This window comes from Apodemus sylvaticus, chromosome 9, assembly GCF_947179515.1.
Source record: "Apodemus sylvaticus chromosome 9, mApoSyl1.1, whole genome shotgun sequence".
Classification (NCBI taxonomy): domain Eukaryota; kingdom Metazoa; phylum Chordata; class Mammalia; order Rodentia; family Muridae; genus Apodemus; species Apodemus sylvaticus.
In genome coordinates, this window is record NC_067480.1 from 84,688,470 (window position 1) to 84,704,652 (window position 16,183).

The 16,183-nt window shown below is 43.7% G+C and overlaps 1 protein-coding gene across 1 annotated transcript; it reads left to right on the forward strand.

Annotated features, from left to right (window-relative positions):
* The first annotated feature begins 1,957 nt into the window (after positions 1-1,957).
* Positions 1,958-10,669, forward strand: Adgrf2 (adhesion G protein-coupled receptor F2). Its single transcript, XM_052193768.1, has 5 exons — positions 1,958-1,973; positions 2,784-2,938; positions 4,113-4,352; positions 5,051-6,427; positions 10,655-10,669. Exons 1-5 carry the CDS (start codon positions 1,958-1,960, stop codon positions 10,667-10,669), a joined length of 1,803 nt encoding a protein of 600 aa, XP_052049728.1.
* The last annotated feature ends 5,514 nt before the right edge of the window (positions 10,670-16,183 follow it).

The window sequence follows — 16,183 nt, forward strand, 5'->3', positions numbered from 1 at the left end:
GCAGGATGAAGCATGAGCTGGATGTGATGACTTCAGCATTAGAATAACAATAGCAGCCAAATCATAAACAGATCTCATGCATCTAAGGGTAGCCCTATGGGTTTCTGTGTGTGAACTTACTCCCCATAAAAGCAGTAATGCCTGCTCTGTTTTCCAATAGAGAGACAGAGACAAATAGTTGAAAGTGTCCCTTTCAAGTGGCACTGTTAGATTTGAACCCTGAAGGCTGGGTGGTGGTGGTGCACGCCTTTAATCCCAGCACTTGGGAGGCAGAGACCAGCCTGGTCTATAGAGTGAGTTCCAGAACAGCCAGGGCTACACAGAGAAACCCTGTCTTGAAAAACAAACAAACAAACAAACAAACAAACAAACAAACAAACAGATTTGAACCCTGGAAGGCTTTCTCCAGACCACACTCTCTCAGGATAGCCAGATCTGCATGGGCAGATGGGATGGGGTGTGTGTGGGGGGGACTTTTTAAAAAAAAAATAACATAAAATACAAAATATGAAATGAAAGTGAGCATTTCTTAGAATGAGATAAAGAAAATAAATTTCAAACAGAATCACTAAAGGGATCCAGAAATCACTCAGTATTATTCGGTAGCACATTCAGTAAAAATAATACTGGTAATAATTAATAATTCCTGAGCTTAAAGCTGTACTTGCTTTCATTTTGTGTACTAGTGAGCTTATCATTTTTTTTCTCTATATAGGAATAGAAGGATTAGGCCGGGCAGTGGTGGTGCACGCCTTTAATCCCAGCACTTGGGAGGCAGAGGCAGGCGGATTTCTGAGTTCAAGGCCAGCCTGGTCTACAGAGTGAGTTCCAGGACAGCTGGAGCTACACAGAGAAACCCTGTCTCGGAAAACAAACAAACAACAACAACAACAACAAAAAACAAAAAAAAAAAAAAAAAAGAAAAAAAAGAAAAAAAGAAAGATCACTCTTCCATTTTAAGAATCTTTTTCTAACATTTATTTTATGTATATGAGTGCTTTGTCCAAGTGTGTATCTATGCCCCACATGTGTGCCTGGTGCCCTGAGCGGTGGATACAGACAGCTGTGAGCTGCCATGGGCGTGCCTGGAATTGAACCAGGGTCCTCTGGATGAGCAGCTGGTTCCCTTAACGTTTGAGTCATCCATCTCTGCTTCTCCCTGTTCTTTTCTTTTGCATTGCTCTACACTTTTCTTGTTGTTGCTAGTTTGGAATCACACTGTTCAGTTTTTCCCACTTGCTGTTAGCAGTTTTGTGTGAATGTGCGGGATTGCTATAAAAGTCGGGAAAACCTCCAGTTTCTTTTTATAGAGTTTCAAGAGGTTCTGGCACTTCACATTTACTGTTATTCTGTGGGTCCCTGTAAGAAATTTTGAATGAATGACATTTAAGCATTGATGTTCTTATAATTTAGAAGTGACTACATAACTGTGTCCTCAATTCAATGAAATGTGTTCCCCACTCAACACTTTGTCTGGATTTCATTAATAAATACACCACTCTAGAGCTACCCCAGATGGCATAGAGTGTAAGGGGGGGGGTGAGATAGAGTGACCAAAAAAAAAAAAAAAAAAGATAGTCTCAACAGATGGCATGGTCTTCTCCCAGCATTCAATGGTGCCCATACAAGCAAAATAAGCCTTTGCTAACTTCTAGGAAGCTTCTCTCTGCCCATAGTGTAATTTCTGTGCAGGCTACAGACTGTGACGATACAGAGTTATGATGGGGAGGAGGGGCCAGTCCCACTTCCGGGCACTGCTGGGAAGCATGGAAGGAAAAGTCTCCAGGCCATTTGGGACAGCTAGGCTTTGGTGGCTGTGTGTGTGTCACAGCTGACTCTGATCTGGTTGTCTGTCTGTGACTAAAATGAACCAGCAGTGTCACGTAATGACATTTGATTTTGCTGTGAATTTTGATTTTTCTCTTTTCAGGCCTCCAGTAAAAGCAAGGAGAATGTGATGTCCAGGCCACATGGTATGTTGGCAGCATTGCCCACCACACAGAAGTTGGAGCGTCTGTTATGACAGCAGGCCACTCTCAGCCCTCTGGCTCGTGGCGTGAGAGAGGAGGCACCCTGATAGATTACAGTTGTCCTTGGATTATTTACATGTCCATCCATTGTGTCTTTGGCCCTAGCAATAGTCATATCTTCCCGGCATCCTCTGCTCCTCTAGTCTCAGACTTCTTTGCTGTAGAATTCTCATCAAGCTAATTCAAACTAGGGCAGTGACCAGAATGGATCTCATTGACTATGGGACTTGCTATAAAGTTCTGGATTGGAAGTTTCTTTGGGAACAGCAAGGGGAGTGGATTCCAAACTAGAGCTGACCTGAGAATCTCTAGGACTTGAGGTCTTTAGGAGTCTCTATGGACATGGTAAGGTGGCTCAGGATAACCTATGGGCTCTTCTTTCCTATGTAATGGGAGGAGTTTACACTTTAGCTGGTTTTATATATTGAAATTTGGTGTGTGGTTTGGTCAGAAACAGCAGGATCCTGTTTCAGAACTAAGTTAAGATTACTAACACTTTTCTTTTGTTTTTCAATTTTTTTACTGAATATCATCTTCATTTACATTGCCAATGGTAAAACCTTTCCTGATTCCTCCCTCTCCAAAGACACCCATACTAACACATTTTTAATCATCTTCAGTTTTACCAAGAAAAGGTACCCATGTATACAGAATTGATGTGCCTTTGCAACAGTGACACCTAACTGACTGGCTGATGCAGCCACGGCCGACCATAGAGCTTTCTATCTGAGTGGCGGTCCTTTATTTTTCCAGATGTCTGTGATGGTGACTGTAAGAACAATGCCACCCCCTGCTTTCAGTCTTGCCCTCCAAACAGCGAGGGCAACATGAAATTTGCCTGTAAGGCCAAGAAATGGCACAAAGTCACTGAGACCTGCCACACTCTCAATACCTACAGCATCTTCGAGGTAAGTTTTCTCCTGTATCATGGATTCTCCTGTGAGCTCTCTGAGTGAAACGGAGCTGCGGAGGGGAGAAGCTGCAGCAGTAGGCTACTTGTCCACGAGCATACAAGCACATGCCTATCTCCATTCCCTTCACTCTGGGCATCTGAAAGTGGAGTGTATCTTTTCCTGCTGCAGGCATGTAGGAGCCCGGCCCTTTGGGTAGAGCAAAGAGAGGCATCATGAGTTGGCACAGTCAGCTTCTCCATATTTGCCTCCAGCCTTTAAAATAACCCAAAGTTCTGGTACTCACAGTATATTTCACTGATTAGTATCCCCCAACCCTGACTCCACCTTGTCAGACCAATGACATTTGGGCTGTACCTCAGACTTCGCTAGATGAGGAGGTGCAGCTTTCTCAGGGTCTTCATAAGATGTGGTGCCTGCAAAGGCACCAGGTTCCCTGCAGCTGGAGCTGGAGCCGCAGGTAGCTGTGAGCTACCTGATGTGGGAACTGAACTCTGAGTCCTCTGTCAGAACAGCACACTCTCTTAACTACGGAGCCATTGCTCCAGCTCCTGCTATTAAAGAAGAAAAAAAAAAAGAAAAATAAAAAAGAGGGCTGGAGAGATGGCTCGGCACTTGAGAGCACTGACTGCTCTTCTGAAGGTCCTGAGTTCAATTCCCAGCAACCACATGGTGGCTCACAGCCACCTGTAATGAGATCTGATGCCCTCTTCTGGGGTGCAGAAGACAGCTACAGTGTACTTATATATAATAAAAAAAAAAAAAAAACAAAAAAAAAACACCAGAACACAAAAAACATGGTGCCTCTTGTTTTATCTCTTGGGAGTAAAAGTAATTTAAATAGCAATAGTAATCCATATGAATATACAAGACAGACATGAAATGTATATGCACAGGGAGTATCTGAAGTGATATGTTAAAGAAAATAGGTACACTTTCAGAAGACCGGGTTAGGGAGCCATTTCCATTGGGAAATTCAAAATTATATTTTGCTTTATATATCTTGGTGTTGGTCAAGTTATTCTACTTTAGATACAACTTTGAAAATGAAAAAATGAAGGCATATTGTGTGCTATTCAATTGTACGATAGCTCTTCTAAATGCTAGCAAAAGTTCCTCTTCACTGAATACAAACAAATAAAGGATTTCTTTGCTTCACTCCTGTTTCCAGGAGGATAAGGAATTGTATTCAGTTCAACCATCTGAATCAACCATACGTACACACATGTTTCATAAGGAACTTAAAACCATAACGGATATGTTGATGGAAAAGTGTCCAAAGGATTTGGCTTGTGTGATCAGAGGCATTGAGAAATCTCCTTGGATACCAGGGAACATTGCCGTGGTGGTACAGCTCTTACATAACATCTCAACGACTCTGACCAAAGGGGTCGATGAGGAAAAGATGCAGGTGAGTGGCCTTGCAGACCAATGGTGTGTGTATGTGTGTGTGTGTGTGTGTGTGTGTACTCATGTGTGCGCAGGTATTCATGTGTGGAGGTCAGAGGTCAATGCCAAGTGTCTTTTTCAGTTTCTTTCCATCTTTTTTCTTATTCTTTTAAGACCCAGTCTCTTGCTCATCTTGCTAATCATTGATTTGGGTATATTGACTGGCCAAATGAGCTTCTGGGGTTCACCTGTCTTTGCCTCCCCACTTCCAGGATTACAAATGTGCCACATTCTCCCCCTCATGTATGGGAGCTGGGGCTCTGAACCCCAGGTCAGCATGCTTGTCCGACAAGCCCTTTAGTGACTGAGACGTTTCTGAGCCCCCCTGTCCAACCTTCTGACACTGTGAGATGGTGCTGTCATCTACAAATGTGTCGGGCTTCATTTATAGCTGCTATGGGAAGCATGCAGTCTGTGGGTCCCAATTTGGGCGTATCTGCTAGTAAGCTTAAGCTTTACCCTGCAAACAAGTCCCCCGGGGGTTCGGTTAAGACACTGACGGTGACCCACTGAGTCTGAGGTGGGTGAGTCTCCATTTCTAAGGGGGTCTGATGGAGGACCCACGCTGCTCATTAGAGGACCACGCTTTGTAAAAGCAAGTCGTACACGTACTGGGAGTTCCAGAGTGGCTCCTGACTAACGCCAGCTTTTCTTTGGCAGAGTTACAGCGCCATGGCTAACCACATTCTCAACAGCAAAAGCATATCAAATTGGACCTTCGTCCAAGACAGGAACAGCAGCTGTGTCTTGCTTCAGTCAATCAATTCCTTCGCAAGCAAGATCTTTATGAAGGAGCATCTCATCAACATATCACAGGTCTTTATTCATACCATGGGTACCGTCGTGTCCAGGGGCAGCCTCGGGAAGAATTTCACGTTCTCAATGCGAATTAACGATACGAGTGATAGGGTCACGGGGAAGGTCCTGCTCACCCCCGAGGAGCTTCAGAAGGTGCCTTCTGCCGTCCAGGTCATTAGCATTGCGTTCCCAACTCTTGGGGCCATCCTGGAGGCCAGTCTTTTGGAAAATATGACCGTGAATGGGCTCGTCCTGTCTGTCATTTTGCCCAAGGAGCTTAAAAACATCTCACTGATATTTGAAAAGATCAGAAAATCCGGAGAGAGGAAGTCCCAGTGCGTGGGGTGGCACTCCCTGGAGAGTAGATGGGACCGGAGCGCCTGTAAAATGATTCAAGAAAACTCACGGCAAGCTCTTTGCCGTTGTCGGCGGGATAAGTTATTTACCTCTTTCTCCATTCTAATGTCTCCCAACACCTTGGAAAACCCGGTTCTGACTTATATCACATACATAGGCCTGGGCGTTTCCATCTGCAGCTTGATCATCTGCCTGGCCATTGAGGCCTTAGTCTGGAGTCAAGTGACGAAGACAGAGATCTCCTATTTACGTCACCTGTGCATCGCTAACATCGCAGCCACCTTGCTGATGGCTGACATGTGGTTCATCGTGGCTTCCTTCCTCAGTGGCCCAGTGTTACACCACAGTGGATGTGTGGCCGCAACGTTTTTCGTTCACTTCTTTTATCTGTCTGTGTTTTTCTGGATGCTTGCCAAGGCTCTCCTTATCCTCTATGGAATTCTCATCGTGTTCCACACCCTGCCCAAGTCGTGTCTGGTGGCCTCTCTGTTTTCCGTGGGCTATGGGTGCCCTTTGGTCATTGCCGTCATCACGCTCGCTGTTACGGAGCCTGGAAAGGGCTACCTCCGGCCTGAGGCCTGCTGGCTTAACTGGGACATGACTAAGGCTCTCCTGGCTTTTGTAGTCCCAGCTCTGGCAATTGTCGTAGTAAACCTGATTACAGTCACACTGGTCATCCTCAAGACCCAGAGAGCCGCCATCGGCAGTTCCATGTTCCAGGAGGTCAGAGCTATCGTGAGGATCTGTAAGAACATTGCCATCCTCACGCCGCTGCTGGGGCTGACCTGGGGATTTGGAATAGCCACCGTCATTGATGGTCGCTCCCTGGCCTTCCACATTATCTTCTCCTTACTCAATGCTCTACAGGTAAGTCCAGATGCTGCGATAGGGTCTGAATGGAGAGTGCGTGTGCAGCGGTATTGTGGTAGGATTCCATGTGTCGTGCTTTAGTAAGACAATGAAATTGATGGAAATGTTTGCTTCAGAAAGGCCTGGACTTGAGTTCTGATTCTCTTATCTACTGAGAATGTGTAGCATAATCTTTGTATGTTTAGTTTTTGGCAGGCATGTTTTTCTCATTCATGAAGAGAGTAGAATGCTACCATTTTCTAGAGATTCTATGTATATTTAACATCTTAGATAGTACTTGCTATAAATTTTCCTTCTTGATAGAAATTAAACATATTAAATGTAAGGATTACAATTATTTGGGGCTGAAGAGATGGCTCAGAGGTTAAGCGCATTGACTGGTCTTCCCGAGGATTTAGTTCAAATCCTAGCAACCACATGGTGGCTCACAACCATCTGTAATGGGATCTGATGCCCTCTTCTGGTGTATCTGAAAACAGCTACAATCAATTAAAAAGAAAGCTTCTAGTTTCCTAAAGAGCTATCCCTTTTTTTTTGGAGTGCGTAGAGTAGCCAGTAGAAGTATCTTCAAATATATGTTTTACCCAATTGGTAACAGAGACGTAAAATCAGATATCTACTCATTTTCCTCTTTCAAAAAGTGAATATAAATGATTCATTTTACAGTGAACATTTGATGCCTTGGAGAACACCGTAAACAGTAGGACATATGTTACATTTTAAATCTTGGCTATATTTCAATAGGAAGTCTAGATTTATAGTGATATTAGTAATTATCAATTCATTATAAATCTTTACAAAAGTAGTCATTGATGGGACTGAGGTAAGACCCTGGTATTTCTAACTTTCAGCTTAGTACATCTATAGTCTATCCTATAGATGTACTAAGTACATTTTATAGTACTTATAAATACTGTTTTAGCAAGGATTTCATTGCTATGAAAAGACATCATAACCATGGCAACTTTTTTTTTTTTTTTTGGTTTTTTTCAAGACAGGGTTTCTCTATGTATCCTTGGCTGTCCTGGAACTCACTCTGTAGACCAGGCTGGCCTCAAACTCAGAAATCCACCTGCTTCTGCCTCCCAAGTTCTGGGATTAAAGGTGTGTGCCACTACTACCTGGCCCACGGCAGCTCCTATAAAGGGCAATATTTAGTTGGGGAGAGCTTATGATTTCAGACGATTTGTGTATTATCATCATGGCAAAAGGTATGGCGGCATCCAAGCAGATGTGGTGTTGGAGAAGGAGCTGAGAGTTTTACATCTTGGTCCATACACAGCAGAAGAGGACTATGTGACACACCAGCCACACTTGAACTTCTTTCTTTTCTCTTTTTTAAATGAAAGTTTATTACAATTGATAGGTTTTCTTTTTTCTTTTTTCCTTTCCCCGCTTCCCTTTCTCCCTCTTGCTCTGGCCCTGCTCGCATCCAACCCCGCTCGCTCTGGCCCATAGATTTTTTGTTTGTTTCTGCTTATGGATGGTTGTGAGCGACCATGTGGTTGCTGGGATTTGAACTCATGACCTCCAGAATAGCAGTCAGTGCTCTCAACTGCTGAGCCCGCTCACCAGTCCCCTGAACTTATTTCTTTAAAATTTGTTTCTATTTTATGTGCGTTGGTATTTTGCCTGCATGGACGTCTTTGTGAGGGTGTCAGATCCTGGAGTTACAAACAATTGTGAGCTTCCATGCTGGTGCTGGGAATTGAACCTGAGTCCTCTGGACTCTTAACTGATAAGCCATCTCTCCAGCCCTCCCCCAGACTTGAGCTTTCAAGACCTTAAAGCCTGCTCCCAGTAAGACACTTCCTCCAACAAGGCCACACCTACTCCAATAAGGTTATACCTCCTAATAGTGCCCATGGCAGAAACATATTCAAACACATGAGTCGGTGGGGTCATTCATATTCAAACCACCACAGACCCTTAATATACACTGGTCCCGCTCCACAACAGTCCCTTTCCTTGCTCCCCTTGGGCTACCTGATTGTGACTCTTGTTTTAGTTTGGATTGTGAGCACTTGTGTTTTGATATTGTGGGCATTTTCACTTGAAATAGGATCAACGTGAAACTCAAGTCATTTTCTGCCTTGACTCTTGGCGAGGAAGGGAGAAAGATGGGTGTCATTGAGGTGTCAGTACCCACGAGGTAGTGGACAGCCGCCAACTGGTGTGAGTGAGGGCTAGACACTGCCTGACTGAAGGCAGTGCAATACTGGCTCACACTGGCTCATGGAAGTTGTCTTCTATGTGAGCTGGTGATAGACACAACCATTTGTAAAATCCAATGACACAGATTTACAAGGAAATGCATTAGAATAAGCAACAGTCATACGTCCCCAAACTTCTTTGTTTTAATATAATTTTTGCCTATCTTTGAATCAGGACATCCTAGGATGCTCAGGGAGGGGGGAGAGGGAGCAGGGCATGGATCCACAAAGTGAGACACAACCCACAGGATGAGAAGCAGCAGCAGGTGTGGGGCTTAGGCTGAGAAGAGAGAGGCAGCTGAGGGTGACTGAGCGAAAGGGGGATTCTGAATCAGGACCGGGAGGTCCTTTTAAGGCTTTTCTGATTCTAGTTCTACAGAAATATCTCTACCGAATGAGAGGCTGGCCAGTCCTTAGACTGCGGAAGTATTAGTGTGGAGCCAGTGGCTCCTCAGGTTCACAGTTCACAGTGACGGCCACCTCTCTTCTCTCCCATGTTTACTGAGAGCTATGGGTTGGGTGGGATTTTAGGAGAACCTCATCTCCCAAAGATATTTTAGTAGGAGAATAAACCATTAAAGACTAAAACTTGAACGAAGACTTCAGGCTTAACCGCTTAAACTGTTCTTTGTCCATTGAAAGAAAGGGGAAGAATCTGACCTTGCTGATTTTTCTTTTTCAAAAAAAAATGTTTTCACTCGTCTGTTCTCTGATAGATACTGAACTCTATGAATTTTTCTATGAAAATTTCTTTCTTCAAGGTGACAGAAACCAACGAAAAGTGATTTGATCAGAATATTTTAATGTTGCATATTTGTGGCTATAAAAACTCAGGATGGGTAATAAAGTTATTAGCGCTGGGTCTACAGCTTAGAGGTAGAAGACTTGCCCAGCATGCCCAAAGACCCCAAGTTCACCTTCCACACAAAGAAACCACATGAAGTTATTAAATATATGCACATGAATACAGAATTAACACATATTTGTTTTGTCCCTATTATCATTATTACTATTATTTTTTGAGACAGGGTCTCTCTATGTAGTCCTGACTGTCCTGGAACTTCTATGTAGACCAGGCTAGCCTTGAACTCACATAGATCCAGCTGCCCGTGCCTCCTGAGTGGTTTGATTAAAGGTATATGCCATCAGTACTGGTGCCAATTATTATTTCAAAAGTTGAATATACAAATATATAAAAACAACTGCCAATGAATTAAAACTCTCATGAAGAGAGGTGATTTTTTTGTTTTTGTTTTTGTTTTTTTGTCTGTCAGCCAAAACCAAATCAAAACCAGAAAGCAAATCAAGAGCAAAATCCCAGAAATTTATGTAGAGGAAATATACTACAATTGTGGTTCTTAGATATTTTAGTTACAGTTCCAATGTTGTGAGGAGACCACATAACTATGACAAATGTTAAAAGAAAGCATTTGATTGGGGGCTTGCTTATAGTTTCAGAGTGTTAGTCCATGATCATCGTGGCTGGAGGCAGACAGGCATGGCACTGGAGCAGTAGGAGAGAGCTTTACAATCAGCAGGTTGCAGGAAGAGCCTGAGAAATTGAGCTTGGTGTGGGGCTTTTGAAGCCTCCAGGTCCACCCCTGATACATCTCCTCCAATAAGGCTGTACCTGTTGGGTATTGGTTCTAATGCGTTGTCTTATTTCGGCTCCCAAAAGCTTCTGGACCTGAGGGCCCCTAACCTCAGCTGACTTTGACTGATAATAAAGAATTGCTGTATAGCTAATGTCTAGTCAGAAGGATGGAGGTGGGACAGAGAGAGAGAGAGAGAGAGAGAGAGAGAGAGAGAGAGAGAGAGAGAGAGAGAGAGAGTCACCATGATCAGAGGGAGAAGGATCAGATTTAACAGCTGCGGGAGAGAAACCATCCAGCAATGTATGTGGAAAGGGAAGGTAACAGGGTAGCAGAGAAGAAATACAGATTTTAGAAGCTGTTAACCCGGGAATAGCAGTGGGGGATGTGTGCTAGCCCCGGGGAGGTTTAGAGGTGCCCAACCGCTGAGCTAGTCAAGGCAAAGCTAGTCAAAACAAGTCAATGAAAATGAACTGGCCTGCATGCATGTGTGTTTCATTTGTGAATCCAGAGAACTCTTGCATGGGTGCAGTGTGTGTGACCCTCCAGGAACCAAAGTGATTTAACTAATTCACCACTACAGATAGCGTCTAATGTGTCTTGCAAGAACTCACTATTAAAAATTATTTAGAGATTCTCAGATGGGATACATACACACCATGATATAAATCTAGGAGGAGGGGAAAAGTGGTTTCTCAGCAAGCTGTGAAACTAGAACAAAGGAGCCCAGCTGGGAGGGATTGGGGGGGGAGGGGGAGCCTTCTAAAGGTTTCTATCTGCCTCAGAGAGCTCAACCTCAGAGGTACTGGGAGCCCCTGCTATGCAACGGGACAGGCTGGCTGCTTAGAGGCAGGGAGAGTTGGATGGTAGCAAATTATAAAAGGATAGAGATGAATAAATTTTGATTTAAGTATAGAAGGGAGTATAATGATAATTGTTTAAATGTTCTTAAGTATACATGGAACAAAGAAGTCTAGGCTTTTGATCATAAATTATAGGTCAGAAGCAGGGGCTACGCAAACCTCTGACAAGACCACATTTCCTAATCCTTTCTAAATAGTTCTACCGAGTATTCAAACCAATTAGACTTTTGGGAGTCATTGCCATTCAAACCTCCATACTAAATTAAAGAAATAGTTCCAGGGCCAATTTCATTAATATTCTGATTTTTCAAATGTACCTGTAATACCCAAACAGGCTGGGATGTGTCTGTTTTAAGCATCTTTACAGGAATAATACTTTGTAAAAATACTTTGTGTCGGCAATGACATCTTCACACTAGTTAATGGTCATTGTAGGCTTATGAGTGTGAGGGCGAGATGGCTCAGCAGGTAAAAGCACTTGCTGTGCAAGTCTGAGAACCCTGAGTTCCATCCCTGGAACCCAGGTAAAAAGCCAGATGGAATGGTGAACTTCTGTTACTCAGCCCTCCTCCTCCCATAAGATGGTAGTCAAGGCCAGAAGCTCGTGGCCAGCTAGTATGGAGTATGCAACAAGGCAGGAGTAAGAGAGACCTTGACTCAACAATGTACACAGCCAAAACTGCCCCCAAGAACAATTCTCAGAGTTCCACATGTGTGTCCTAGCACCCGCAGTTACATGTACATAAACTACATATACATACATGGGTATGTGTGCACACACACACACCTTGATAATAAGCGAAATTAAACAATCTTAAGCATTTCTAAAAGAAGAGCTCACATAAACAAACAATCTGATAACATCTCCATGCAGAGCAAGCTTGGGTATTTGGGTTATAATGACTATCTATGTGGTAAGGTGCACCCTGGAGGAATGAATGACCCACCTGCCTAGCTTCACTAGTGCCTGTCACACTCCAGCTGCCAGCTGCCTTCTCACCAAACTGTGGTGGCAACAGGCTGTTGTTCTCAACAGCTTGACAACTGCCTGTAACATTTTTACGGTGCCAGTTCTGTTCTTCTGACTGGGCTCCCATTCAGTTATGAAACTGAGAATGATTTAGCAAGGGAGTGCCCGCAGGGAAGGACAGCATCTTCCTTTCCTTCTCCACCCACTTACTGCCTAAGCCATTCAGCATCCAAGAAGTGTGTCTAAGGGATGTTGTCGCTGTCTACAGCATTTTAAAAGTTGGGTTTCTGAACTTTCTTCTCCTCATTGGAAAAAAATGGGGCTGTTGCCTACAATTCCTTCTCCTGGGAGTGGGGGGGGGGGAGGCGGAGATTTTGTGTCATTCTTAGTGGAAAGGTGAAAGTAGAAAAAGCAAACCTCAAATGGATCGTAGCTGTGGAGGATGGTTGTCTTTCTACTGGTGAGGTCTTCCTCTGCGTGCGTGATGTAAGGAGATTCTAAACAGCTGAGCACTCCTGATCTTCTCGCTGCCGTGGAAGTGTCTTGACAGCGTGACTGCTTGGTCTATCACCTCCTCTACCTCTTTCTTGAACCGTTATATTCCCAGGGGAATAGCTGCTGATAAGTGAGAAACATTTTCATGTCACTCAAACCTGAAGTTTCTAGCCATGTCCCTGCATAAAGCAAGAGGCTTTGTTTCATCTCTGCAGCTGCCCAGAGCAGTGGCCACAAGTCTTTGAACAACAGGGTTTTTTTTTTTTTTGCCATTGTTTTAGACAATGCTTGTTGGACAAATGTGTAGACATTGTGTCTTTAGACTACTAGGTCAGGAGAAGTGTTTTCTTATGGCCAGAAGAGAAAGGAGGTGAGGAATATTGCTATTTGTTATTTTTACCACCGTTATATTATAATTGGATCTTCTTTCACAGGGCTTCTTTATCCTGCTGTTTGGAACAATCCTGGATCCAAAGGTACTGTATGCAAACAATTCTTGGATTTCCTGTATTGAGTACTTGGCCTGAAATACTGACTCGTGGAGAAAGCATTGACCTTTGACCTCAGTCATTTGTACAGTCACCTAAAACAGAGCATCAGTCGTCTTTAATTATTATTATTTTCTATTAAATATATTCTTTATTTACATTTCAAATGATTTCCCCTTTCCTGGTCTCCCTCCCCCTTACCCCCCCAAAAAATCCCATAAGCCATCTCCCCCTGTTCCCCAATCAGCCTTCTCTTCATTCCCTGTCCTGGTATTCCCCTACACTGCAGCATCCAGCCTTTCTAGGACCAAGGGTTGAAGTTTTATATATTTTTCCCTCCATATATGATGGTTTGCTTGAACCAATGTCTGGGCACCAGGTAGGTGTAGTGCCTGTAGAGGCCAGAAGGGGGTGCTGGATCACCTGTAACTAGAGTCATAGAAGGTTGTGCACTTCCATACAGGGTCTGGAAGAGTGGCCAATGCTCTTAACCACTGAGTTATCTTTCCAGATTCATCACGGTTCTGTGAATGCACGTCACATGCACGTCTTCCCATCTTTCAAGCTCTTCTGAAGATACACATTTCATGCACTTTAGCTCTAAGCCCCAAAACAATCCAGAGGACTTCTATTCTCTGTCTCACAGATGAGGAAAAGGAGACTCAGGACAAAAATACAGCTTGCCCAGGATCCCATTCTGATTTCCCGTGGCAGAAATGGAATTAGTTAAATCTCTCAATATTGTTTTGGGTGGATGTCTCTTGGGTTTGAAGGCTGTACACTAGAAATAGCCCCCAGTGCACAACTACTCAGTGATGGACACTACAGGGTTTAATTCATAGCATTTACTCGAAAGCTCACACATCAATCACGGCTGCCCAGGGTCTGCTTCTCTTCTTGGGGTAACCAATTATGTTGCCCACCAGGCTGCACTGGAGGAGTGAGGCTTAGCCAGGACAGGTAGGCTAGGCAGGACCGCGGGTCGCGGCAGGCTGAGATGAGCAGCCTTCTCTGGAGACGGTTTTCAGCGAAACGGCTTGGCTCTCTTTATTATGTGGTGTCGGAGATGGACAAGAGCTATATAAACTTTGGGGAGTGGGTAGGAGTTTTCTGGGTGAGTATACATCATTGGCTGGGGCCAAGGTTCCAGGGAGGTGGGGAGTTGCTTCATTTGCATGAAGAGGAATTCCAGGTGCTTGCTGGACATGTCCTTATAAGGAGAAAGGAAGTTTAACCTGTAAACTGGTGTCACCAGGCTATGTGACTACCTCAAGGGTGGTGGAGGCGGGGTGGGGGTGGGGGGGCGCAAGGGCACACACACTGGGACATGCAGGCCCAGAGCAGGGAGGAAGCTATTTTCCTTTTGCTGGTCTCAGGACAAGATTTTCGCTCTCAGGGCTGGCTCAGGTTGCAGGGTTTTCTGGCCCCACAAGTCACTCCAGTTCCAGGGGATCTGACGCCCTCTTCTGGCCTTCAGGGAGAGTGCATGCACATAGTGTAGAGACATAGCTTCAGGTAAACAATCCTAATCCACAAAGTTAAAAACTGGAAAACAAAAATTAAAGGTTTTAAAAATATTTTTTAAACTGTTGATGTTATTAAAGTTAACATCAAAAGTGTTGTGATGGGAGTTAAAAGAAGTGTCCTTTCATTGTTTTACCAAGATATTCTGTTACTTAGAGGTAAAAGTTACTTAGAGGTGAAACAGAGTTCTACTTGACGTTTCTATGTGTAGACCGTCTCAGGCTTACAACAGTTCAACTCCTGCACCTTTGGGTTTATAACTCTGGGAAATGGTGCATATTTGGCAGAAACTTCTGTTTGGCCTGAGCTCTTTTCCTGGGCTAGCATTACATAGCATGGTACTCCCTCACCAGACTGGGCAGTGGCATTGAGCCAGAACTCTGAGTTAGCTATGAGCTTACCATGGTAAACAGCCCACACTCCATGGTGTTACAAACCTGTGGTGTTCCCTAGATAATTATACCAAGTACAATGGTGACTTAAGCTATTTTGAGCCTAATATGGGCTTTTTGGTGCAAGCCCCCTTCCACGAGGAACATCTATGCTTTGCTCCACAGTGCTCATGAGTCCCAGATTTAAAAAAAAAAAGCTGTAAAGCAACTGTATAAGTGGAAACATGCAGAAAACATTTGTGTTATCCCACAGCTGTAGTTGCCAGGGTTACAAGACTGGTAACTGTGGTACCATAACTAATTCACAGAGTCAATTAACAGCAGAAGTTCCACTCTGTGTGCCAGAGTCAGGTGCTGTGAGATTCACAAAGAATTCCAGGCTATGCAGCCCTTGTCAAGATCAGAATCTCTTCATTTAAAATGACAACGTGAAGGACAGATGCCAAAGTGTCACAGAAACAGACACGATTAATGGATGCAAAGGAATATAAACAGGGACTCTTGAAATCCTAAGATCAGCTGAAAACTGAGCAGGGCTTCCAAAAGGCACTTACTACTAATGTTTAAAGTAAATATGTTCACTATGAAACACAGGATTTAAAAAGAATCAGAGCAGGGAGTGCCAGTAGAAGCGATGGCTTCAAACATCCCAGTGGACCCTAAAGATCCCAGTGGACCCCCGGGAGCATTTTGCTTCTTTACAAACTTGCAGCAAAGACTTTGTATCTTCAGGGAGGGGTGAAGTCTCCCCAAGCTGAAGCGTATTTGCAGGTGCTAGTGTAAAGACAATATATGCCAAGGCTTGGAAAGAAGCCCTTACCACTGCAGAAGTGAGAAAGGGAAAGGAAATGAGAGAGACCTGGGGAGGAAGCCAGGATGATCTACAGTTGATGGATGTGAATCCAAGTCCTGGGTGTTTATCTGTGTAGCTGATTAACTTTGGATGTTACTGAGTCTTGGGGTGTCACTTTCCTCAACAATATTAAGGGAGACAATAATATCTATTGTTAAAATAAGTTAAAATATAACATTGTTAATAATATATAAGCAATATCTTTCAAGGCTACTTACTTTGTAGAATGAGATGACCCATATGAAAAGTATTGTAAAGTAATAAAATCATCATCATCAATAATTTTCTTAGTTCTGACCCACTGATAAAATGTATACAAATGTATCCATTGTATACATTTTTCTCCTTAATAAAAGATTTGAAGAATTGACACACAAG

Excerpts from the sequence above, each read along its gene's own strand:
- Adgrf2 (XM_052193768.1), top strand. Across the intron at positions 2,939-4,112 it reads ATACCTACAGCATCTTCGAG|GAGGATAAGGAATTGTATTC; the intron begins GTAAGTTTTCTC and ends TCCTGTTTCCAG. Across the intron at positions 4,353-5,050 it reads TCGATGAGGAAAAGATGCAG|AGTTACAGCGCCATGGCTAA; the intron begins GTGAGTGGCCTT and ends TTTCTTTGGCAG.